At 37.8% G+C, this 25,562-nt stretch overlaps 1 protein-coding gene across 1 annotated transcript in view; it reads right to left on the reverse strand.

Moving 5' to 3' along the window:
- IFTAP (intraflagellar transport associated protein) overlaps nucleotides 1-15,257 on the reverse strand; it is a gene marked incomplete at both ends in the record, with an annotated part of 36,431 nt that extends 21,174 nt beyond the window's left edge. Inside the window, one exon of the mRNA XM_084255441.1 lies at nucleotides 15,125-15,257. Within this exon, the coding sequence (XP_084111567.1) occupies nucleotides 15,125-15,257 (133 nt within the window). The remainder of the gene's footprint in view (nucleotides 1-15,124) is intronic.
- Nucleotides 15,258-25,562: the final 10,305 nt, after the last annotated feature.

A 25,562-nucleotide genomic window follows, 5' to 3' on the forward strand; every position in this document is an offset into this window, starting at 1 on the left:
GATTAACAAAGTTTCTTGTTCCCTCTTTAAAAACTTCTCCTTCCATAAACATAAAACTTTCACTTTTAAAATATGAGAAGATTCAGAAAAGAACTTCTTGTATCTCTGGTTGAACCTACAGTTTACAGCTCCTTCCTCAACCTTAAAAGTAGTTTCATAAGAACATATAAAATATCTCACAGCAAAGACCCAGAAGAGCTTCTTACAATGGCTTTTATCATTTTTCATAAACAGCAAATAATAAATCGCTTGGCAGAATGAGGTAGGGAAAAAGTTCTTTTTCAACATGATAATGTCAAAATGGCAGATGCTGGCACAGCCCAGGATCCAAAGTGGCCTCCAGCCTGATTAGGGAACCAGCTGCCTCTTCCCAGAGCTACCAGGGTGGCAATCCAAACGTGCCGCCCAAGTGCTCGTCTCATCTTCTTCTGCTTCTGTTTTTCATCAGAGTCCTTTTCTACCCTTTCATCTTATCCCTAATGTTTCCTGCTTTGAAATAAGTGTCAGACATAATACACTTTAGAAATCCGACAGCAATATTTCAGAGAACAAGTAGGTTATTGAGACCTGAAAGAGATTTTCTTTGGCTATTTCTGAGTCAAAACTTCAATACAGATGAAACAAAGGTTTTTTTTTTTTTTTCCCTAAAGGTTTTTAAGGGTTTCATTATTCTGAAGCAATGGAAATTCAATTTTCTTTTGATACCAAACAGACCAGCTTCCAACAGATCTCTCTTGCAAGGCCACCAACTATACCCACAGTGTCCAATTTCAGGCCAAAGAAAGGTTAAACTCCTTTTGAAAGGTTGAAAGTGGTGATACCTTGATAAATCAGGACACTAATCACATACTAATTAGGTATTTTCCAGATGAAAATGATCACTTTCAGCGAACTCAATTTGGGATGAAACTTTTTCAAAATCCATTCATTCACACAACAGCCAGACTAGTGTCCATGTGCTGAAAAGCATCAACACTCCGCAAGACAGTTTTGACAACCAACATCAGAATTCACAACCAAATCCTGCCAGCAACCCCTGTGTGTCTGTCCTTCTACGCCACGGTAAATAGCAATATAAACCAGGAGCAGGTTCTCAGTTGCAAAAAAATATTGACTGTGTTGCCAAAAGGAAAAGAAAAATTCTTGGAGGGGAGGGAGAAAGGAGTTCTGTGAAACACTGGGCAGTTGCAAAAAGCCTTCTGCAAAGAGAACAGGGGATAAGCAATCATGCTTATAACAAGGCTGGGTACTTTGAAAGTCGGGGGTGATTTTCGCATTATACTCCTAGCCTAGAGCAATGTTTCTCTGGACAATAATATTTGCTCTTGATTTGTCCAGCCAAACTACTTCACTCCACTGCTTCTTGATCACATGCTCCTTGGTATCTGGCCTCCCCTGGAGCGATAGTCGTTAGGATTAAATAAGCAATTTAAAAACCAATCAATCATAAATCAGAATAAATCCAAAGAGGCTAAATTCAGCAGGCAAATGTTTTGTCTACATTCCCTTTGCAGTGCTCTGAATTCCAACTGTTTTATGTTCTTCCTTTGAAAGGGCACAGGGAGGCGAGGATTACCTCAGCCTGGCCGGTGGGGAATAATTGTGCCTTCCCCGAGGCTGGATGATAATTGACTCATTATTCACAGTCATAGCTCTCAAGCTGCCAAGCCACAAATGCACACCCCTAGCCCCTGAAAACGTGTGTCAAAAGCCAAGATGAGGGGCACAATAGCAGGAAGTTGAGATTGCTGAAATGTAAGTTAAGCATTTCCAGAGAGGAAAATGTGAAGAAAGTATAAAGATGCCGAAAGTTTATTTGCAGAGGGAAAATCTGAGTGGTAGTGGAGTTACACAACTCATCCAATCCAAAAGTTATATTCTGGGCATCAATATGTGCAAGGTGCCAAAGATGGGTAAGACCAAGTCCCTGCTTTTACCGTTTACAACTAGGAAATCAAGCCAGGAATTCAAACTGCCAAAACAGAAGATAAAATGACAGCAGATAGAGGGAGGTACAGAGTCAGAGAGTGACAAAATCACAAATGGTTGGTAAGAATTACAAGATTCCACTAGGAATGGGGTTTAGAAAGACAGCGCCGATTCCAACAAGGGACCATGGATGGAATGACTCCACAATGGGAAAAATGCATGGAAGCAAAGCCCCCCATGAAGGGAAAGCCCTGTTTTCCTGCCCACAATCTTCATGATGGCAGAAGTAGATAATACAACATGTCTGCAAATGAATTACAGTTTGGTGCTAAGAGGTCACACCTATCACCCCATGACATATGCTCACCTTCCCAACTGATTCCGTCAAAGCCACAGAAGGGAGCTGCCCAGAGCGGGAGCAGAGACAGTGTATTTGGGCACAGCTTCCCTTAGCTCCCAGAATCGCCAACAGAGTGACAGCTGCTGGTGACAATGTCTACACAGGTAGAAGCCCATTGCAACTAAGAAGCTCCTTTCTTTCATTATCACAGCCTTATCTACTTAACCCTTTCAAATCTGTGTACAAATAACTTGTTTTTTTCATAGAAAATATTTATAGACCAACAGGCCTCTCCTGGTTCTTGAGCCAAATCCATGTCATGGCCATATGCTCATCAAGTGAAGGATTCAGTGTAAGGATCTAAGTGTCCGTGAATAATAGTATCTCAGCCTTGCCACCCTGAAATTCTATAAGCAATTATAGCCTAGTATGCAGTAGAGATCAGCTAGGTCACAGTAAAATTTTTCCTGTAGCCCATCCTACTTTTTCACTGACAAAATATCCTTGAAATAATATAAAATGGTGATATTAAACAGAAAGTTACATTTAAATTAAAATAAATATTCTTACCTTTTGGGTGGGGATGTGGACAATTTCATGAAAGCTATGACCTTATTTCTAGAAGAATGTAATGTATACAAAAGCACAGAATTTGGGGGGAATTCATGTATATCCCTATATCCCTTTTTGACCTCAATTAGGCTGTATTTAAAGCTCATCTGAAGAGCAGGGTTTTGGGGTTGCATACTAGAACTACTCAATCAGATTTGAGGGTTGATACCTAAGAACTTGTATTTTAGTAAGCATCTCCCAGGTGAACTTCATAGATGCATAAGGCAAGAGTCTCAAGTAATGATTCCTTGGAGTAGAATCTAAAAATTGGGAATTAAGAAGCAGCTGATACCTTACCTTTGTCAGAGCATGTAAATACTATTGCCTGAAGGTTATGGGGAGACCTGTTATCTAATCCATCCACCAGAGGCCAGTGTTAGATTATTCCCTGAATTGCACAGTCTGATACTATGCAATAGACACCAGATACTGTACACTTTACATAGATACTATATGATACCTACTATATATAGCTGGTTTTAATTACTTCAAGGAATAGGATGTGGACAATTAAGACCCTAGATAGCATTTTAAATTTTTTATATTGTAGATTGAAGATCTCCTTAATATTTCACCTCCATGTTCTTCTTTTATATTATAAAAAGTCCCCATAATCATAAAACTTTACACTTGAATAAATCTTTAAAACTTGCCAAGTACCTTGGTGTATATTTTATCTGATTCTCTCTACAACCATAGGAAAAGAAGTCGGAAGCCTGCAATCTCAAAGAATTAACAAATTCCTTCTGAACTCTAAGCTAAAATAGTACCCATCCCATTATACAGGCCCTGTCTATAACAAAATGAGAAATATAAGGACAGTAAACTGCTTCATAAAACTAAATCCCATCAACCTAAAAAACTTCCTTTCACCCTGTGATTATACCCTCTGCCTGCTTGTACAAAGATGCATCTGAAAGTCAGAGGGAGTAAATTTTTTTTCTGTGTCCTTTATAAATAAGTAGGAGTGTCCAAACTTTATGAAGTAGAATAATCTCTTCTGCACAATTTTACAATAATCCAGGACTCACATATTAGTATATAGCCCTATACCAGAAAAATACCCATCTTTCATATTCCCTCATTTTTTTAGTGCACTCCACCACACCCCTCATAAAAAAGTTTGAAGTTGAAAAAAAGAAGAAACCAGTCTGAAAATCCACTGTTTTAATCATTCTTATTGCTCTTTTCTTAACTCATATTGAGTGCTTATTCAATCTTAGAGACTCCAAACCCAAAAGCAATATTCTGGACAATGTTTTATCAGCACTTTATAAAGAATAGTTAGTACTGCCTCACTGATAAACTCAAACTAGACAGTCTATAAATGCACAGATTGCTATTGTACTTTCACACATCTAGAGCATTTGGAACACCTCACAACAGAAAGAAAAAAAGAAAAATGAGACAGAATTCCCACTTCTAGTCCCAGATTCTAGGTCAATGCCTAATATATAGCAGGAACACAGCCAATACTGAAATGACCTCCATGAAGCAAGAAGGACAGAAGTGACACTATAATTGGGGACTAACCCAAATACCCAGAAAAATTGGTGACTGACTACAAGTCACACAAAGCGCAATTTATGGGGGAGGAGAAAATATGTTATTTGATTCATAATCCCTTTTTTTTCTAATCAGCCATTTATATGCTATTACATCTAATGCAAAAGCAGGCCAAGTAGAGAAAACACACAAGATGGCATGACGGTTCCTCCCTATGCAACAAGGGGCTGCAAGAAAAGAGGGTGGGTTAACTGGTGTCACTTAAATCTATCTCATCTGGAAACAATCCAAGCTGGAGGTGAAAAAAATGACACTAAAAATCTCACACTAGACAGATTGTGGTTTAATTTTCATATAAGGAAGATAGGCATTTGGTTAAGATAAAGTTTCCTGTTTGTATTCCTTTGGGTTTAGCTGACCATTTCAAAGAAAATATTATTGTTCCATGGCTGAGAGATCATTTTGCTAAAACCATCCAAATGTGAATATGTGCCCATTCAACTGAATCAAAGGAGCAGTCTTATAACCACCTCAGTTTCAAGGGGAGTAATTTACCCTTTTCCTTGAAGTTAAACACATTTAACAACGGGTAAGATAATGTCTAAAGTTAAGACTAATGAATACAAAACAAATGTGCATCCATTTAAGACTTTAAATCGATTGCATAAAGGTCGACAGTGACCATCTTAAAATGCTTATTTGGCTACAAATAGTTCTCTGCTTGTGTTCTGCAAAAGTTCATAACCCCTAAGCTTAAGAAAGTTCACCTCTCTATATGTGCACTAAAATATACTACATAGAATAAATACAAGCTGAAAAGATATAAAGAGAATCAAAGAAATTGATCCTTTCATTTGTACATAAACCAAATTTTAAAACAGATCACATCACTGAGAAAACATTCTGGAAACAATATTTATTGAAACAAAATACTATGTACTAAAAACAGTGCTGAAAATAAACTGAATGATAATAATTCAAAATGTTGTAAATACTTAAATACATTTTCTTCCCTTATCCAATTACACCTAAACTACAGCAGACATAGAAAACAAATGATTATCTATGGACCACACATTCATGTGTAGCATGAATATGAATTGTAACAGACACAGCTGAAGATTTATGCTAATATATATAAAACAAAATGGCTCGATCAGCTCAAAATCTATCATAATTTGAGAGGGGAATTTTCCTCCTGCAACTGAACCAGCAGTTTTCTGTGTTTCATAATTTGTCAATTTGTTCCCTAAGTGTAGTGATTTACTGATGACAAAAGAAATAGAGAAACAAATGAAAATTGCTTAATTACAGTTTGCAGCTGTTCCCCCCAAAAGACAGAACAGGTTAATGCAGCTGATAGTGTTGCTTCCTTAGGACTCTGCTTTTAATTAATTCACTCAATCTTTGTTTCTTTCAGCATTCTACATGATATTAGATGTTACACAAAGTTGAAACAAAGAAGTCACACATATATACCTATTGAATCAATGATCGATATAAAACGATGAATTATTTCCCTTCTCCTTTTATTCCTTTTCTGCAACACCAAAAAAAGGCACATCAATAAAAAGCTTTAACATCACACTGCTCACTTATTCCCTCCCTTAGGGTGCTAGATTAATTAGGTATATTTGTTAATTGCTTGATTGCTTTTTTATTAGCAAATTCTCCTATGACGCTGTCCACAAGTTTCTCCTGAGGATAACATCCCCACGGCCAGTGTCTCCTGTTGAAGAGACCACATCACCATTTGCTGTTTTCCTTTCAATCTCGCACATAACTGTTACACTGGCATTTGCAAAAGCGCTTCCCGAATTGCCTTTTTTTTTTTAATGTGGCTAACGAAAAAAAGGAAACAGAAAGACACTGCAAATGGCCTGTGAACTAAAAACACCACTCAATATTCAGTAGGGAATTAAATGACTGATAACAACAGCACAGCAAATGTGGCCTCAGTGCCACCTGGAAGCAGAAAGCTGGTCAGTTCGTTTCCAACTTCCTCTGGCAGGCAATCTGCCAGTTGCAAGGCTATCAAAACAATGTTAAGCCCGCTGGTCTCTATCTAATACTCGACAGAAAACAACTGCAGACGGCTACCCAGCGAGGATTATTTTTTGTTGTTGTGTTTTCTTTTATGAGAGAAAGCTGTTTTTATGCTCTACTGAAATTCCTTTCCTGCTCTGAAATTGGTAAGAGGGCCAGCTGCCTTCTCTATTTTTCTCTGTGGTGTTTTTTTCTGCACCAGACTCTTCATTCTTCAGATTGGGGAAAGAATCTTTGTACCCCTGTGGAAGTTTACAGATGCATTACTAACATTCAAATTCCAAATAGCTTTGGGGACCAAAATGGTATGTCAACTTTGGAAACATGTTGCTTTATGTGCTGTCACCAGTTTCATTTTTAATTACATTTTTCAGAAGTTGTCAAGTATGAGTTGTGAGATGCCTTTGGCTGAACTGACAACTCAAAATTTACCAGTCCAGAAGTGTAAACCAAATCCCAGCCCAAGATTCTAAGCTCCTGACAGAACATATGCTTCATCAGGAAAAAAATAAGACTCCTGAAATGAGACCTGTGTAACTTAGAGCAAGCCGCTTGGCCTCTGTGGGCCTCGGTGTCTCCCGGCAAGACACCTGTACCTCCGCTTTGACTCTCTTATTCTCCTTATTCCTCTGTCAGTAACCTGGTACCAAGTGCTGTCACTCTTTGGCTTGCAATTGTCTCATCAGCCCTTTTTCCTCCATTTCCTCCCTCACTGCCTTCCCCCAGACCTCCACATGTGCCTTTCTGCTCAGCCTCATAGCCCTGAATCCAGCGGCTTCTTTCCTTTCAGTATACCTCTCTACCTTTCAAAATCACTTGTGATGTTTGCACATGTGCATGCCCGTTGCATGCATAAATGTGTGCATGTTTAAATTCTACGGCTCCAAATTAGCTAAATATACCAAATGCAAACACAATCACCTTTGCCAGCTCTGCTTTCTGTGCCTATTCATTCAGTGTGCATGTCTTTTTTTTTTCTTTTAAGGTTTATTTATTTATGCATACAAGAACAGGGGTATAGAGGGCCTCCCCGTGGCGCAGCGGTTGAGCGCTGGGTTGCGAAGCTGCCCGCGGCCTCTTCAGCGCCGGTTCTATCCCCGGCTGCTCCCCGGCCACCGGAGGAGGGTTCCACATGGCGAGCAAACCTCTCCTGTCTCCCGCTGCTCCCCTCAGCAGTGTACTTCGGTCCTTCTGCCTGCTCTGCTCCCCGCTCTGGCTCTGGTGAATTCTCTCACCCTCCCGTGCTTCTGACTGTACCCAGTGCATGTATAAACAAGACAAACAAACAAACAAACAAATAAATAAAACATGCCTCTATTAAAAAAAAATTAAAAAAAAAAAAGTTTAAGAACAGGGGTATAGGGCAGAGGTGCGGTGGGGTGGGGGTGGGGGGTGGTGAGAGGATTCACCAGAGACAGAGTGGGGAGCAGAACAGGCAGATTGACTGAAATACACTGCTGAGGGGAGCAGCAGGCGAGACAGGAGAGGTCTGCTGTGCCATGTGGGTTGCTCCCTGACCGGGGATGGAACTCATGCTGCAGTGGCTGTGGTTAGCTTCATAGGTAGCATATTAACCCCTTACGCCACCAGGGAGGCCCTAATGTTCTTAAGTTTTGTTCTAAGGCCCTTCTGTCTTCCTGTCATTCTATATTTTCTCCCTTTTTTCCTTTTTATTTCACTTATTTAACAAATATTTATTAAGTATCTACTTATTCTGCATTACAGGAATTGATAGTGCTGGAATAATAATGGTATATAGAATAGTGGTGAACAAAATCCTCAACCTGCCAGCCCTCATGGAATTCACACTCTAGAGAAGACAGAATAATTATATTTTGAGGTAGCACATTCATTCCTGTAACTTATATTCTCTACTCACCAGGAACCCCAGGTTTTGAAACGAACTGCCCAAAGCTATATGGCGGGCAGGAAAGCGAAGTGGGTCAGAGTATGAATTTCAGAGCCATGTTGACAAGACCCCAATCCCACTACTAACCAGTTACCTCACCTTATGCAAATCTGCTTGCACCATCACAACAAAACACCCCTATCTAGGTGGCTTTATTTTCCCACAATTCTGGAGGCTAAAAGTCCAACAGGGAGGTCTTGGTAGGTTTGATGTCTCTTGAGGTCACCTGGCTTGCAGGCAGCCACCTTCTCATCATGTCCTCCTTGGCCTCTCTGCGTATGCAATTCCCGAGTGTGTCTTTCTCTTCTTATAAGGAGACCAGTCACACGATTGGGACCCCTACCCTTATGACCTCATTTAACCAGAATTACCTCCTCTAATGGTCCTATCTTTGAACACAGTCCCATTGGAGGTTAGTGCCTCAACATAAAAATTTTGAGGGGACAAAATCCTGCCCATGACAGCAACTATTTAACCTTAAGCATAGGTTCCCTCATCTGTAAATATGGAATAATAAGAATTATAATATAAAAAATAAGGATTAATCAAACTGACATGGGTAAAGTAGTTAATAAATGTTAGCTGCATTTCAGTATTATTAGACTAGTTTTCTTACAATCTCACAATCCCAGATGTTTCTGTGATGAAGGTATGGGGGTCCACAGAGGATTAGATATCTGGAGTTTGAATGCTTCACTGGACACCAGGCAAGTTCCTAATCTACAGTGATTTAAGTATCTGAACTATAAAAAAAAAAAGGAATAATAATTACTATTTTTTGTCTCATTATGACAAATAGTTAAGATAAATGCTAAATAAATGAATGAATCTAAAAAAAGAACACTGGACTGTCTGCAATTTAAATAGAAGTACATTTTGAGCAGTGATCTGGTATCTTGAAGAAGTATAGGTAGTCCTGCTTTTTAAAGGACTGAATTATCAGCAATTGTAGACTGAACCAGTGGTTCTCACAACTAGTGTTAGATCAGAATTGCCTAGAGAAGTTCACAAGCATAAAACCCCCTAGTCCCATCGCTATCAAATCATTTAATAAGCTCAGGAGCGTGTCTGGAAATCTGATTTTTTATAAAAGTTTACCACTATAAAAGTTGCTCTGATAGTTAAGCTGAGGAATTACTGGACTATACCAGCACTGCCCAACAGAAGTAATAATGTAAGCCACATGTAACTTTTAATTTTTGAGCAACCACATTTTTTAAAGTGTTTTAAAGGGGATCATTGTATGGTGGAGGATAGATTTGGACTTTCAGTGATAAATAACTATAAGAAAGTAAAAATCAAAATCAACAAACAATTATGAACCAGAGACACTCTATGGGGGTTGGGGGTTGGGGAAAGAAGGGTTTGGGGTCAAAATAAGGGGGTTGCAAATGTATGGGGAATATAAAAATAAAATTCAAATTCAAAAAAATAAAAATAAAATTTAAATTAAGAAAAAATGAGAAAAATAGATAAATAAATCTTTAAAAAAAAAAAAAAGAAAGAAATTTTCTATTTTTATACTAAGTCTTCAAAATCCTGTGTATATTTTGCACTTATGGTTTATGTCAATGTAGATGCCAAATTTTCATCAGAAATACTTTACCTATATTTCACAAAACTTACATTTGAAAAAATTAATTCACATAACCAAGTTGTCTTTAACACATTTAAAGGTTTTCCAACAACTGAATGGAGTATCAGATTTTACACTAGTCACATTTCAAGTGCTCACCTGGCACATGTAGATTCTGCATTGGACAGTGTAGGCCTGCGATCGCAAGGCCAAGTGGTAACCCTACACTCCCGAAATTTGTAAGAGTGCAATGGCACCGGCATTAAAGAACCAAGTGTGAATGAAGGATAAATCAGATTAGAATTGAGACTACTCAGGGGAGGGAGGAGAAGAGGAGCACAGTGGGAAAGGTGCACAGAGGACCATGATGGAGGACATTGGGAGTGGTGCGGTAACATACATCTGGAGGGTATGACCCGTGCCTCCCAATCACACAATGCTGCAAACCAGTGTTACCTCAATTAAAAACAATAACAAACATTAAATTCTCTTCTGATTACTAAGGTTATTAAAAAAGAACATTAAAGAAACCTATTTAGAGATTTGGAAACTCTAACAGTTTGTAACAATCAAAGATCAGATCACCACCAATTTATAAGCCTAAGTAATGGCCATTTGTCTTGAACAATCAGATATGCAACGTTCTATCTAAGGGGGAATTTAATTTAAATATGAACAAGTAAAAAGGGAGAGAAAAAAGGTTGAGTTAACAGGTTTTTTTCCCAAAAATGCACTGAAAGAACAATAAAATGCTAAAAGCATGAAGGATTACAAGTGAAGTAAGAGTAGCATAAAGAGAACTAGAAATGAAATTATACATCAAAATCAGAAACAATATCTTTGTGCTAGACATAAGAAAACAGGATAGAACAGATAAACATGACTGTAAATAAAAGGCTGTTATTATGTGGTAATATATAAACTGTTAGAGCCACTAGGGAAACTGGATGCTAGGTATTTTAAAAATGAGCAAATGAAAAACAGACTTATTTAAATCTGTTTTAAAATATCACAGTAAATTCATTTCAATTTCCAAACTATTTTAAGCTGAATAATTGGTCAACTGGGTAAATTCAATGGAAATTAATCATTTACCCTGAAACGCAAAATCAGAATAATGGTGTGTGTGTGTGTGTGTGTGTGTGTGTATGTGTTTTAGAGAGAGAGAGCAATTGAGATTTATGTAACTACTACAACTCCCCAAGGTTACTATATGCAACAAAATGGATTTGAAAAGATTGAATGTCAATTTCCAAGTCACTGGCTTCTTAAATAATTTCTGTGTGGTGGCAATATAACCAGTAACTATCACTTTAAAGGCAGGAGCAAATGCTTTGGATCATGTGGTAATAATGGTATAGAGGGAAATTAAAAGAACCTCCCTTTTTCTTTCAGCAGTTTAGAAATAACTGTAAATCTTGCTAATGCGAGGCTACATCCCCATCTCAAAGACATATTAAAGAATATGAATATATTCTTTATAATCACATATATGGTAATACATTTGTATATATACACTAAAACAAATGAAACTACAACACAAAAGATCCATCATCAATGGAGGCGTCTTAACACCTTTTAAATATGGCTCTGATCTGTCAAGACTCCCTCCACTCTATTTTATGTCTTAGGACCTAAGGTAAGCTCTCGATCAATGGTTTTCCCAGACTCACCTTGAGCATTCTCTCCAATACGGACACAAATTTAATACCTCCTCCCTAGTACAGACTGGATGGCCCTAGCTCTTATAAAACCCTCTACACTTGTCCATTATGGTACTTACCATACATGTAACATTTCGGTTGTTTATTTGTCTCTCACTGGACTGTTAGTACTTGAGTACACGCTATATTTTAGTTGTTTTTGAATCCTCATCACCTAAAATAATATCTAGACCATAACAAGACACTCAGAAAACTAATGAATGAATAGAACTGTTCACATCTGTGTTTTTATAGCCCTAAAAAATGAGAGAAGTATGATAGACAAGGAGAAAGAAGTATTTTTCCCCAAAAGACAGATATTCTGGAATGGCTTATAAATTAATCATATTCACAAAGAAACTGAAATACAGAAGATTGAAACTGAACCTCTCACCACTGACCGCAATGATGCCAACAACCTAATAATATCTTCAACAATAATGAACAAAGCCCAAATCTGCACGCTGATTTTCTAATATAAATCTTAAAATCTGGTCTCATTCTCTTGAACCAAAGACACTGTTGAGAATTCAATTATAACTGCTAGTTTAAAACTAATCATTAATATGGATCTTTAAAGATTTTGGTAGAACATTGTCTTCATTATCAGCTATGTAACATGGTTTGAAAAACAGAACTGCTTAAAAAAAACCCTGCAAAATATAATCAACATAAATGTGCTGTGTTATGCTACAATATTAACAGTTTCCAACTGTTTTTCCAAGAGTCTGAAGCAGTAATGTGAATTTCTTTCAATAAGGCTATAGTTTCATTTTTTCCAGGAAAATACTTTTAATAGGATTACTGACCCTTTTAACACTCTTGGAAAGAAAATGAATCCCATAAGCATTCTGGCGTATAACTATTATAAAAATAAATAGAACAGTCAATCAGTGGAAATGGTAATGGACTTGAGACACTGAACTTACAAAGGAATGTACATAAGTATGTGTGGGGATGACCACTTTAACAGAGGAATGATTCCATTACATATCAACAAAACAACCAAACACACTAAGACAAAGGAAGGTTTGGAAAGAAGGGATAAACTTTCAAGAAGTAGCTTTCACATCTCTTTAAAAGGGAACTAACTGACCGCATTCACTTTGATCAATTCCACTAGCTTCCATGCAATTCTTAGTCCCTAAGTCCTGTTTGGTTTTTAGTAGGAATTTAAATATTTGTGGGGTGAGGGGTAGGATGCTTACTGATTTAAGGCACATTTTTGCACTCACAACTCTTTGTGCTTTAAGAGGAATTTTTTCAGGCCATTAGTTTATAATGTGAACTGGCGCCTAGGGATATTTTGAAAGGAAAAAAACTTAGTCTGCTTGGAGACACAATTTATGTGACATGCGTCATCATTTATTTCAGCTCAATTTGGGGCCCAAACTGAACTCATAAAGAAGTCACCACATCTGCAACATTTTCTTTCTCAACATACAATGATCTTACAGAAATCTGAAAACAAAATAAACCTCTTATCCCAAGAACAAAAACATTGTAACCTCCTATAAAGTATCAAAATCCTTAGAAGTTCTTATTGATTTCAGAGTATATAAAGTCAATCTTACAAATAAGTCCTAAAATAATTTGGATTATCAAAATGTCACAGGCATGCCAAAATGCATTATTTTTGTGAATTTTTACCCTTGATTTCACACCCCACCCCAGCCTTATACCACTACTGTGTGTGGGTCCAGAAAACAGAAACTAAATATCTAGGATCAGAGAAAGCAAGCATCACCCCAGTTAATAGATAAAAAGATGACTTGGCCAGAATCAAGACTGATTTGGGCCTTTCTGGTGGCCTAGGGGCTAGGTCTCAGTGCTATCACTGGAGCGGCCTGAGTTCAATACCTGGCTAGGGAGCTAACCCACATATGGGCCAGCAGACCTCTCCTGTCTCACCCGCTGCTCCTCTTAGCAGTGTATTTCCGTAAATCCACCTGTTTTGCTCCCTACTGTGTCTCTGAATTCTCTCACGCTCCCTGCTACACCTCTGGTCTATACTACAGTTCTATGCAAAAAAATTTTTTTTAAAAATCAAGACTAATTTGATTCATATATCATGTCAAAATAAATCACGCATGGCATTAAAGTTAACTGATATATCCTGAAGTCTTCATTTCCATTAAGTGCAAAAAAATCATGGTGTAAATTTTTAAGTTATAAACAAAACAGATAACAATTTTCCAATTTTCTTTCAAGATAAAAAAAACCAGTTAGAATCAACTCTCCTGCTTTTTATTGTAACTGCCCTTCTTTTCCACTGGTTAAGGACACATCAGTCATGACTTAGCGTCATGAAAACAGGTTACCTTGACCTATTCTCAACCCCGCGTACACATTAGAATTACCATAAGAACTTTCACAAAATACTGGTGATTCCTAGGTCCCAGCTAAGATTCAGAGTGGGCCCTGGTACCAATATAATTTAAAAGCTACTCAGGTGAGTCCAACATGCAGGTAGGGGGAAAACCAATGACCCTACAAATACGGATCAATGGTCCAGAAAGCACCAAGGTGGAGAGCAAGCCAATGGCATCTGGAGCAGCAACAAAGATTACAGAGACAGATGCCTAGAGGAGCCGCCTGAGCGAATGAAGCAGGCAATGTATACACCCATTTTAGATTCCTCAAGGACCAAAGGTGTGACAAACCAGGGAGCACACAGGCAGAGTCCTAGTCAAGCTGAGATTGACATGAGGAAAACAACAGATCTCAATCAGGAAAAAAAAAAAAAACAAATACACAAATCAAGCTTTTAATATTGACTATTAAAAAAACAACAATAACACTATGTGAAGCCAACAAAACACATAATGAAACTGGCCTTTAGGCTTCAGTTGATCACTTCTCATGTACAGGACTGAAGCCAGAGCAGCAACAGCTGCATCATAGCAACAAAAATAACACCTGGTGTTCATTAAGTACTTACATGTGAGCTACTGTGCTGACAGTTTTGCACAGATTATCTCAATTAACCTCCATCAATCTTTGAAATTATACGGGAACTATAACCAAGATGAAAATGCATACATTGTGCAAAAATGAAAAATGATGTAAAAAATAACATAAAATTTAAAAAAGATACTACTATTATTTCCCCTTTACTCAGTAACTACCTCCCAAGGTCATACAGCCAAAAGGTGGAGATGCCAGAATCCAAACATATAGAGCATAACGCCACGGTCTGTACTATGTACTATTTCTTAGTTTTAAATATGCTTTTAACAACCTCCACTCTTGGCACTGTGCTTCTTCAAAAACAAAACGAAGGGATTATTCTAAACTAGACTAATTCTCAGGTCCTTCTTTGTTCTCAAATTCAATGGCTCTTGGTATTTACATACCAACAATGTGAGTATCCTGATGAGAAGACCTGATCAAAGGAGTAGAATGAATGCTCATAAAATAGTCTGTCAGAAAAGACAGCAAGGACACAAAATTAAAATAAAATTTGTTACCTCTACTGCTATCGAGAGCTTATTTCTCCTTACCTTTTGAAAGATAAGTAAACGTGCTCAGAAATTCTTCATATGTTTGCTCATGACAATTAACAAACTTATCCAAGACTTCTTCAATTAATCGATCTTGGTCCATGATCTCCAATGCTGTTATTTGGGCAGGCATTCCTATTCACAAAGCTGCTTTATCTATGAGACAAAGAAAATCAATGAGCTACAAGTTGTTGATACCAGTGTCTCTAAAATTACTCCAGGTGAGTGAATGAAAGAATCCCATCTCCAAAATACATCAAGTAGTTCAAAAGAAAGAGTTTTACAGGCTAGGGATGAACACATGGGACCTATGGTGATGGTTCACAGGTGTCAGTAGAACTACAGGGACTACAATGGTGGAAGAAAAAAAAATTAATGAATTAATTTTTTAAAAAGGACCAGAGATTTATTCACATCTTTGCCACTGAATTTGTTAACTATCACAATGTTAATTTTGTTTTAACTTCCTCATTTCCATCTCCTCAACTTACTGGAATATCATCACACCCTTATTAATTTTGTGTCAGAAAAGATGCCCTGATGTTTTTAATTTTCTATTTTTAATATACTTATTTTTATTGAGGTAAGTTTACCACACTGTAGATGAGTTAGAGGTATTGGTTCACACCTCTTCAGATGTATGTTATCACACCACACCTACCAGCAAATAGCCCTTCACCACAATCCAGTGTGCTTCCTCCCCCTTTGCTCGCCACCTTCCCCCTCTGATAGTCTCAATTCAAAAGTCAGATTTTATTTCAACAGTGAGATCTTTTTAAATGTACAAACAATATCATCATTATATTGTCCTTTCTCAATCTTCTGAGTTCAAACTTTTTTGTCTTTGCTTTTTATAGAAATAACATTGTAGATAACATTATGTAAGTCAGGTGTGCATCACTGAAAGTCAGCATGTGTATATTATTCCGCATTAGGTTCAACATGAAAAATTCAAACAAATTTCTTTTCCAAAAGTCTGCCCAGAATTCAGTTTCTCTCTGAAGGCTTTTAAACTTCAAATCCCATCAACACAGGAAGAGCTGATCATAAATTTTTCCCATCACATCATATTGGAAATAGTTGTGTACATCCTTGTGTCCTCCATTAGACTCCAAGCCAGGAAAGGGAGGATCCATGTTTTCATCTTTGTATCCCAAATGTTTAATAGCTCAGGAGTTAGCATAGAGCTGGCAGTTAATCAATGTCAAGCTAAAACTACCCATTTGAGCAAATATTGCCGGAAACTGGCAAAACACCCACTGAACTTGCCCAATTACTTCACCTGTGCTTTACATGGCACAGTTCCGAGTCCTTTTCATCCTTCCGATGACTCTACCTGGGAAAAATTTCACACTGCCCTGCATCCCTTTAAAATACGCCATTCAGAAATAAAGACGAGACTCTAGATATGGTCTGGATACAGTGAGGTTTGACTCTCACATCCTAAATAGTGCACTCCTGCTATCTAGCTGAAGGTCACATCCACATGGCTGGTGACCCCTTCACATTGTCAGTTCATTTAACACACTGCTAACTAAATGCCTGTCAGCTACAACACAGTGCCTCAGTCCTCACACAGTTTGAACTTTGGTTTTGCTTGTGATATTTCATCTTGTTAAATCCCATTCATTCTGATGAAATATCAGTCTTACATGGCTTTGGGCAAATTGACTAGCTACGTAAAGAAGAGTAGTTACTACCTAAGTTGCCAGTATAACTCATGGAGATAATGAAAAGACAGGGTTTGCCAACACTTTATAACAGGAAGAGAAAACATGAAGCCTCTTCTAGTTTTCTGAAACAAAATAAAGATGCCATAAACTTTATTTATTTGGTATTTACCCAAAAGCTCAGGAAAAATATGCTTTCAAAAGATGATGCCCACAGGCCTCCCTGGTGGTGCAAGGGAGTGCACACTATGAAGCAATCCAAGCCTCTGCAGCATGAGTTCGATCCCCGGCCAGACATGGAACAACCCACATAGCACAGCAGACCTCCCCTGTCTCGCCCGCTGCTCCCCTCAGCAGTGCATTTCAGTGAATCTGCTTGTTCTGTTCCCCACTCTGTCTCTTGTGGATCCTCTTAGGCCCCGCACCTCTGGCCTGTACCCGAGTTCTTGTATGCATAAATAAATAAATCTTAAAAAAAAAAAAAAGATGATGTCCAGCCTACATCATTTGGTGGCAAGACCTGACCTGAATTAACATAAAAGTATGACTGACTTTCATTTATTCTACTTAGACTATTCATAAGTTTCCCTGAGGAAACACCAATGGATTTGCTTTTGAGGGGCTTTCCCAGACCCTAAACTGGAGATTTTGTGTAACAGGTGGCATTTACTCTGATTATTTTTCCAAATTCCAAAAAACTCTAACTCTGAAACACATCTGGACCCAAAGGTTTTAAATAAGGAGTTGTAAAGTACATGTGCCTCACAAGGTCTCTATGAGGATAAAATGAGCATAAAAGGCACCGCAAAAAATGTTGATAACAGATCAGCCTAGATATCCTATCTTTTGCCCACAGATAGATCTGTTTTGACTGCGACCCTGTGACTTTGAAGGACCTGATGTTACCTAAAGATAAACCAAGATAATTCCTCATTGTTACAATTCAAGGTAAAACATGGTGTTGTAGAAAACTAAGTGAAAATATAAAGTGTAGCTACGTACTGAATGGAAATGAAAGGAACTATTTCAAGCTACTTGTACCTGAAAATTAGATATCAGAAAAATAATCAGTTATGGTTTATGCAAATTTACTGTAACATTGCTAAGCTTCTACAATCCAAAGTTTAATAAATTATGCTTACATTTGCTAGATAATAAATAATGATAAATATATTCAAAGGTGGCTATTATCTCACTATCTCAGAAGGACAATGTACTTAATTACAAGAATGTCAGCATCACTGCTTTTCCAGAATTAGACCCTAGCAAAGTTCTAACACGTAACAATCTCATTCTCAAAGCAACTTGGGTAATCTATACTTCAGTGAGCAAACACCAAACAGAAGCAGTCAGGTTGCATTTTAAATTGCTGAAAATGTCTCCTGGAAACTTTCAGTGATAACAGAAATTTCTTTAAACTTCCTTTCCAATTCTCAAATTGGTGTATGTTGAATATTTAGCCTTAACACATTGAGTTTTACTACAGGCAAATAATTAACTGGCTGTGCACAGCCCAAATTCAAAACCTTTCAAGGTCTTTAATTTTATTCATGTGGTTATCACAATACTCAAGAGGTTATATTTTTATCGAATTTTTAAAGACTTTTGGAAAATCCAGTTTTACAAACTGTCATTACTTGAGGAATTTAACAAATGCCCACCTTCAAATTTAGAACTTACTTTATCTATAAAAATACAAATAATCCACTGTCAAAAGTCCCCAGGGACTGACAGTGCAGATAATCATTTACCAGACAGTCAAGTGGTTTATGCAAATCCTAGTGGTTTTCTAGAAGGAAACAGTGCTTTTTCAGTTACCATTCATGTACTTTTGTGCTTTTACCATGAAATATTTTTCTAAAAGAAAAAAAAGAGAGGAAAGAAAGAGAGCTCTTGCCTGATTAACAGAATTCTTTGTTTTGGTTTGGTTTTTATGTTTTAAGGCTTAAAACTCCACATGAAAGACCCAGAATATGTTATGATAAGTAAATGTGTGTAACTATCCACCGGTAAATTGTAAGAAGCACTTTCAGGATCACAGCCTCGGCAAGGAAACACATGGAGGATGTGAGGCTCTGCTTGGACTGCCAAGACCCCAGGCTTGGTGAGCAACATTGTTGTCTTCTTACCAAGTCAGGGAAAGACAGCATGAGAATCAGTATTACCATCAGTCCTGTTTACCACTATCAAGTAAGAAGCTACCAACTACCCAAGCCCCTTAGTGTTATGGGTTCTCTATCAGGACGTTACTAAGAAATATGTTATGTGGCATTATCACCAATGATCTGGCATATCTTTGATTTTACCTGAAGATCTCCAGTTAATGCAACTTACCTAAACAAAATGCACTTCTCAGAGACAGGCATGGTGAACCTTAAAAAAGAAGTCTCCAAGAGCAAGTCTCCTGTGAAAGGGCATAATCTGCTCCTTAACCAGACAGAATTGTATGCCCACAAAAAAAGGTATGTTTTCTTTTTTAAAAGCTGGGAGGTTGATCACTAATACCTGAAAATAATAAATAATAACACATTTTATAGAATGATGGTGTATTATCAGAGGCCCCTTTCTCAAATTTTCAAAGTTTTGTTCAACAATACTTTTGTGCTGTGCTCAAAGGTAAGAGGGAATATGATCAAAATAATTCACCTTGCCTATAGAAATAACCATCAGCTTGATACCTCAGAGGGTGAATTTCCTTTTATATTTTAGAAAATGGACAAAACTCGAAAAGACTGAATTACACTAGAAGTGTAAAATATGATAAATGAGATCCAGTATGAACTGATCATTCTTGACTAAACTATAATAATTTTGCATCCTCTAATATTCTTATGTCTTTTAGAGCACATTAAAATGAAAGAAGAATCCAATGACAGATATTGACAAAGACTCTGAGTTGAGAGAATCGTGGAAGTTATCTAGTCCAACTATAGAGAACAAGCAATTGAAACTGAGGACAAAATTTCAGGTGGAGTTTTTGAGTACTGAGCAGTGTCACGAGGTTCTCATATCATTAACAGTAACATATGTTAAGGCATACACAAAGTCAGCACAAAATTAAGCAAAAAGCAGTAATCTTGCCGTGGATGGGTGCATCCATGTGTCTGACTATATTCTGTGCTTCGAAACCATACAGACCTGAGGCAAAGTAATAAGTTCCTTTACTGTTTTTTTTTTAATCGGGATGAGATAAAAACATAAAATTCTAACATCAAAGAATATACTACATGTCACGTTACAAATTTCTCCCAATTAAGTTTTTTCTAATACTTAAAAGGCATGGAATTCTTCATTCTCACCAAAAAAATTCAGGGTATGAGCATTTAGACTTCTATATAATTTCCCTAGCTGCAGCACTACAGTGAATATTAAAGAAAGCATTTGGTTAGAGGTAGGAAAGGCCCAGGGATGATGACGGACTACAAAGTTTTAAAGGAAAGAAGTACTGTCAGCCCTCAGAGGTCTTAGAAGTGTGCATAGCTTAGCCATGCTTTTTCCCTTGACAAAAATTTCATTTGAAGGAAAAGAGACGCCCATCCTAAAATTTGCATCTAGTATATAGCCAGACTGACCTGAGTGTTTAAGCTGTCCTCTAAAATCTGCAACTAGGGCCTCCCTGGTGGTGCAAGGGGTTAAGCTTCAGCACTATGAAGCTATCCTCTGCCACTGCAGCACCAGCTCCATTCCCAGCCAGGGAGGTGACCCACATGGCCCAGCCTGACGCTCCTGACTCACCCCTTCCCTCAGCTGCGTATTTCAGTTAGTCCACCTGTTCTGTTCCCCACTTCTTCTCTGGTGAATCCTCTCAACCCCCACACACACATACCTCTGGCCTGTATCACAGTTCTTGTATGCATAAATGAATCTTTTAAAAAAATAATATCTGCATCTAATAAAAAATTTGGGCTCAGTACACATTTACCTAGAACACAGATATCACATAGTTTACTTTCAGAGAAAAAGACAGTTCCTTCCCTGAAGAGCACTGTAATCCATAATACATATTCTACTGCAGAATCCCAGTTTTTGTAACTGAAATCACTCTAATGACATATTTCATGATTATTTTCAAATTAAGCAATCTTGAATTGAATGAACATATTTTCAAATGAAAATGTAATGTGAATAAGAAAAAAACATAATGAAGCAAGCCCCTGAATTTTATAAAGGAAGCATAAAAAAAAATGAAAAAATGTAGAACATAGGACTAAGCAAATTCTTAGAATTGACACCAAAATCGTCATCCACAAGAGTAAAAAATTGTAAACCTCATCAAAATTTAAAACCTTGGTTTGTGAAAGGTCCTGTTAAGAAGATGAAACATTACAGGCTGGGAAAAAATATTTACAAATCACATATACAACAAAGGACTAGCATGTAGACTAGGTAAGGAACTCTCAAAAGTCAACATTAAAGAAAAACTTAATTCATAAAAAGAACAACAGAAATGCTGACATTTCACCTGAGAGGATATGACATATAAATGGCAAGTATTCACATGAAAAGATATGCAATGTCATCAGCCATTAGAGAAATACAAATTAAAACCACAATGAGATAACACTACAGACTTATTAGTATGGCTAACATGAAAAACTGTAATAATACCAAATCAGGCTAGCATGAAGAGAAACTGGGTAACTCATAGGGTGCTGGTGGCAGTGTAAAAATAGTTTGGTAGTTCCTTTCACAGTAATGGATGAACTTAGCATATGAACTAACAAGTACATACTATTTATCCCAGAGAAATAAAGACTTGTTCCCACACAAGAATGTGCACATGCATATTCACAGTTCTGTTCATAATAGCCAAAACCTAAAAACCTCTCAAATGTTTCTCAGTGGGTGGATGGTTAACCTACCAATGGAATATCCATAAGGTAGACTACTCTTCAGTGGTTAAAAGGAACACATTATTGTTTCATGCAGTAACTTGGATGACTCTCAAAGAAATTATGCTAAGTGAAAAATTAGTAAGAGGGGCCTCCCCGGTGGCGCAGCGGTTGAGCGCTGGGTTGCGAAGCTGCCAGCAGCCTCTGCAGCGCCGGTTCGATCCCCGGCTGCTCCCCGGCCACCGGAGGGGGGTCCCACATGGCGCGCAGACCTCTCCTGCCGCCCGCTGCTCCCCTCAGCAGTGTACTTCGGTCCTTCTGCCTGCTCTGCTCCCCGCTCTGGCTCTGGTGAATCCTCTCACCCTCCCGTGCTTCTGACTGTACCCAGTGCATGTATAAACAAAACAAACAGATGAATAAATAAATAAATAAATAAAACATGCCTCTATAAAAAAAAAAAAAAGAAAAATTAGTAAGAGGATACATACACACTGCATAATTCCATAGAGTAGCATGTATGAAATAACATAATCATTGAGATGGAGGACAGATTAATGGCCGCTAGGCTTAGTGATGAAAGGGGGGTATGGTTAAGAACATAAAGTCTTGGGCCTCCCCAGTGGCGCAGCGGTTGAGCGCTGGGTTGCGAAGCTGCCTGCCACCTCTGCGGCGCCGGTTCGATTCCCGGCTGCTCCCCGGCCACCAGAGGAGGGTCCCACATGGCGCGCAGACCTCTCCTGCCGCCCGCTGCTCCCCTCAGCAGTGTACTTCAGTCCTTCTGCCTGCTCTGCTCCCCACTCTGGCTCTGGTGAATTCTCTCACCCTCCCGCGCTTCTGACTGTACCCGGTGCATGTATAAACCAAAAAAAAACAAAAAAAACAAACAAACAAATAAGTAAAGAAATAAGACATGCCTCTAGAAAATTAAAAAAAAAAAAAAAAAAAAAAGAACATAAAGTCTTAAAGTAATGGTACAGCCGAGTCTCTTAACTAGGTGGTGGCTGTACAAGGCTAAACACATGATATAATTGAAATACACACACACATACAAATGAGTGTGTATATATAACGTGAAATCTGTGTATGCCCTGTGGGCTATAACAATATCAATTTCCCACTTTCTATATTATTTTACAGTTATATAGAATGTTAAGATTGCTGAAGACTGGAGCAAGGGTGCAAAGAATCTTCCAGAACCTTTCTTCACAAATTCATATGAGTCTGTCTGTGAAACTTTAAGAATTTCGAAATCAAGAATAAGAAAGTGAGAAGCAGGAGAAAATGGATTAACAAGTGAAGGCAAAGGAGATCTAGGGGAAGAAAATTATCACTAAAAGTTAACCAAGCCTGTTGGAACTCAGGCATGTAGATTGCGATCCCCCTGCAGACAGCTTTGGGGGTGGGGTATAATACTAATCTATAAAATTACATGTTTAAGCAGAAACTTTCCTCCTGAAAAATTTGCTTCCTTTTTCTGCTCATCCGTCCAAGCTACTGTAATGAGGTTTCTTGAGGCTATCATTCATTAAGCCTTGCTGTTCATCAGCAGATTGTATAAAATCAATTTTATTTCCCCAAAATAGAGTCTTCCTTCAAGCTGTTTCAGTCAATTCTGAAATGTCTGCATTGACTCACTGAGGCTGGTCAGCCGAGTATTAGATTATTTTCAATTACACAGTTATTAATTCTATTAAACAAAAAAAAATTGCAAATAGTATTCAAACTTCCTCTCGCCATCACTCTCTATTGCTTTTTAAAAAGCAGATTACCTGTGTACTTGGAATCTGAAGTATATACACATAAGCCAAATTTCTGAAAACCCATTGTTTCTGAAATAAGGAAAAGTACCTCTCAAAACCACTTTTATTTCCTTTCTTGAAAAATTGAGAGTTGTGTGCAATCACAAGTAAATAGTGTACTTTCACCCCCTAACAAAACTCCCACAAGCATATCAACCAACCTCTAATCTAGTATATTTATCAAGAAAAATATATAATACACATATTTCAACCATATCAAAACTAATCTATCCTCAGAAATGTGATCAATGACATCAGTGAGTTAAGGATGATAACAGTCAGCGGTTTGGTAAACATTTTTTTTTTTTAAGCTCCTGATAAAGCAGTGAATTCATAAGGCAGTAGTATCTGAGTCAACTTTATAGTTCTCTATAAACACACAATAATATTTCAATCATAAAAGATTTGTTGGCTCAACTGTAATTCTGCCTCCACATGGGATGGGATGTCCCATTAATGCCTAGTGTCTCTGTATTGAATGACAACTGTGGAACAAAGGCATCCACTCCTCAATAACGTTGCCCCTTCTCCACTTCCTGAGCCTGCCAGCCACCTGTGCCGTGCACAGCTCTTCTACCATACCAGAAAGCCTGCTTTAAAGCAAAACCTGCCCAGCTAGTTGGAAGCAGGTGTAGACCAAACAAACTAAACCAGCTCTGCTTTTAGGAATTCATTTCTAAGCGCTTTAAAATGCCAGATCTTGCAAATAAAATCGACCTTTTCATTTGACATTCTCTTAAAAGAAAAAGATTTTGAAGACATATTTCTCAGTTATTTTTTATTCTAAATTCCAATGACTTTGGAATAATAAATGGGCTTTAAGAGGTCATACGGTGCTTCTCTAGCTTCCAATTTCTCTCAGAATTTTATTTGCAATTTTGTCTCAATGTACACAAGTGCATTTTTTTCTGGTACACTGTAAAACACCTCTGAAAAGTTTTCTGCATTTTATTTTACAGCAAAGATTCAAAGAATGCCCCCTCAAATCAGAGAAAATGGAACATAGGAAAATACCGGACCTTCTGGTTAAGTGGCCATATTTAATTAAATGCTTTAAATAAAAAGCAACAAGTCACTTGTCATGTTCTTCTCTTGACAATCCATCAAACTAACTGCAGATTGCTTCCTTCTGCAGATTTCCTTTTCCTTCCTCTTTTCTCCTCTGCCAGTTTCAGTTGTGGCTCCTAATGTAGGATTCAACCAAACATCTCCTTTTCCTATACTATTTATATTATTTCCTTAAAAACCAGCCACTTATTTAAAAAAGCAAAATTTGTCTATGCCTATCTGAATGTGATTAAAATTTGCCACTAACCTTATCTCAAAACTTAGGAATTCATTGAGCAACAACCTATTGGTTTCTCCAATTTTAAAATGAAGAAACAATGGGCCTCCCTGGTGGAGCAAGGGGTTGAAATGCAACCTGTGAGGCTATCCACACACAGCCACCGCAGCACCAATTTGATCCCTGGCCAGGGAGCAACCCACATGGCGCAGCAGACCTCTCCTGTCTCGCCCACTGCTCCCTTAGCAGTGTGTTTCTGTTGATCTGCCTGTTCTGTTCCTCACTCTGTCTCTGGTGAATCCTCTCACCCCCTACACCTCTGGCCTGTACCCCAGTTCTTGTATGCATAAATAAAATCTTTAAAACAAAAAATAAAATAAAATGAAGAAACAAGCATGTCTTGAAAAATATTATTACGAGTTCAGGGAAGTGTGCTTCATCCCCTCCTGCCCTTAACCTACCTCTACACACATACCTGCAGTTATGTTACCCTTATCAAGTTATTTATCTTTCTGGTCTTCAGTACTTTGAATGTAAAGTAAAAAGGGACTGGATTTGTTGTCTTCTATCTTAGACATTCTATTTTTCTCCAAAGATGCCTCCCTCTTGTTCTATCACTAAGTCGGTATATCCCTTTAATAAGTCTTTTATCTTCCATGTGGAAAAAGAATTATTTTATCCTGTAATTACAATTAAAGACTTGTATTCTTTAATTGTCCACTGCTTTTGGACTTAAAACAGAAGAAATCAATGTATTTTATTAGGAGTTTGAATTCTATTCTGCTTCCAGGCTTAAAAATGGATTGAGTATACTACAGTTGTGATTTCTTGGTGAACTTTTTAAAAGAGTGG

This window comes from Talpa europaea (assembly GCF_964194135.1).
Source record: "Talpa europaea genome assembly, chromosome: 1".
Lineage (NCBI taxonomy): Eukaryota > Metazoa > Chordata > Mammalia > Eulipotyphla > Talpidae > Talpa > Talpa europaea.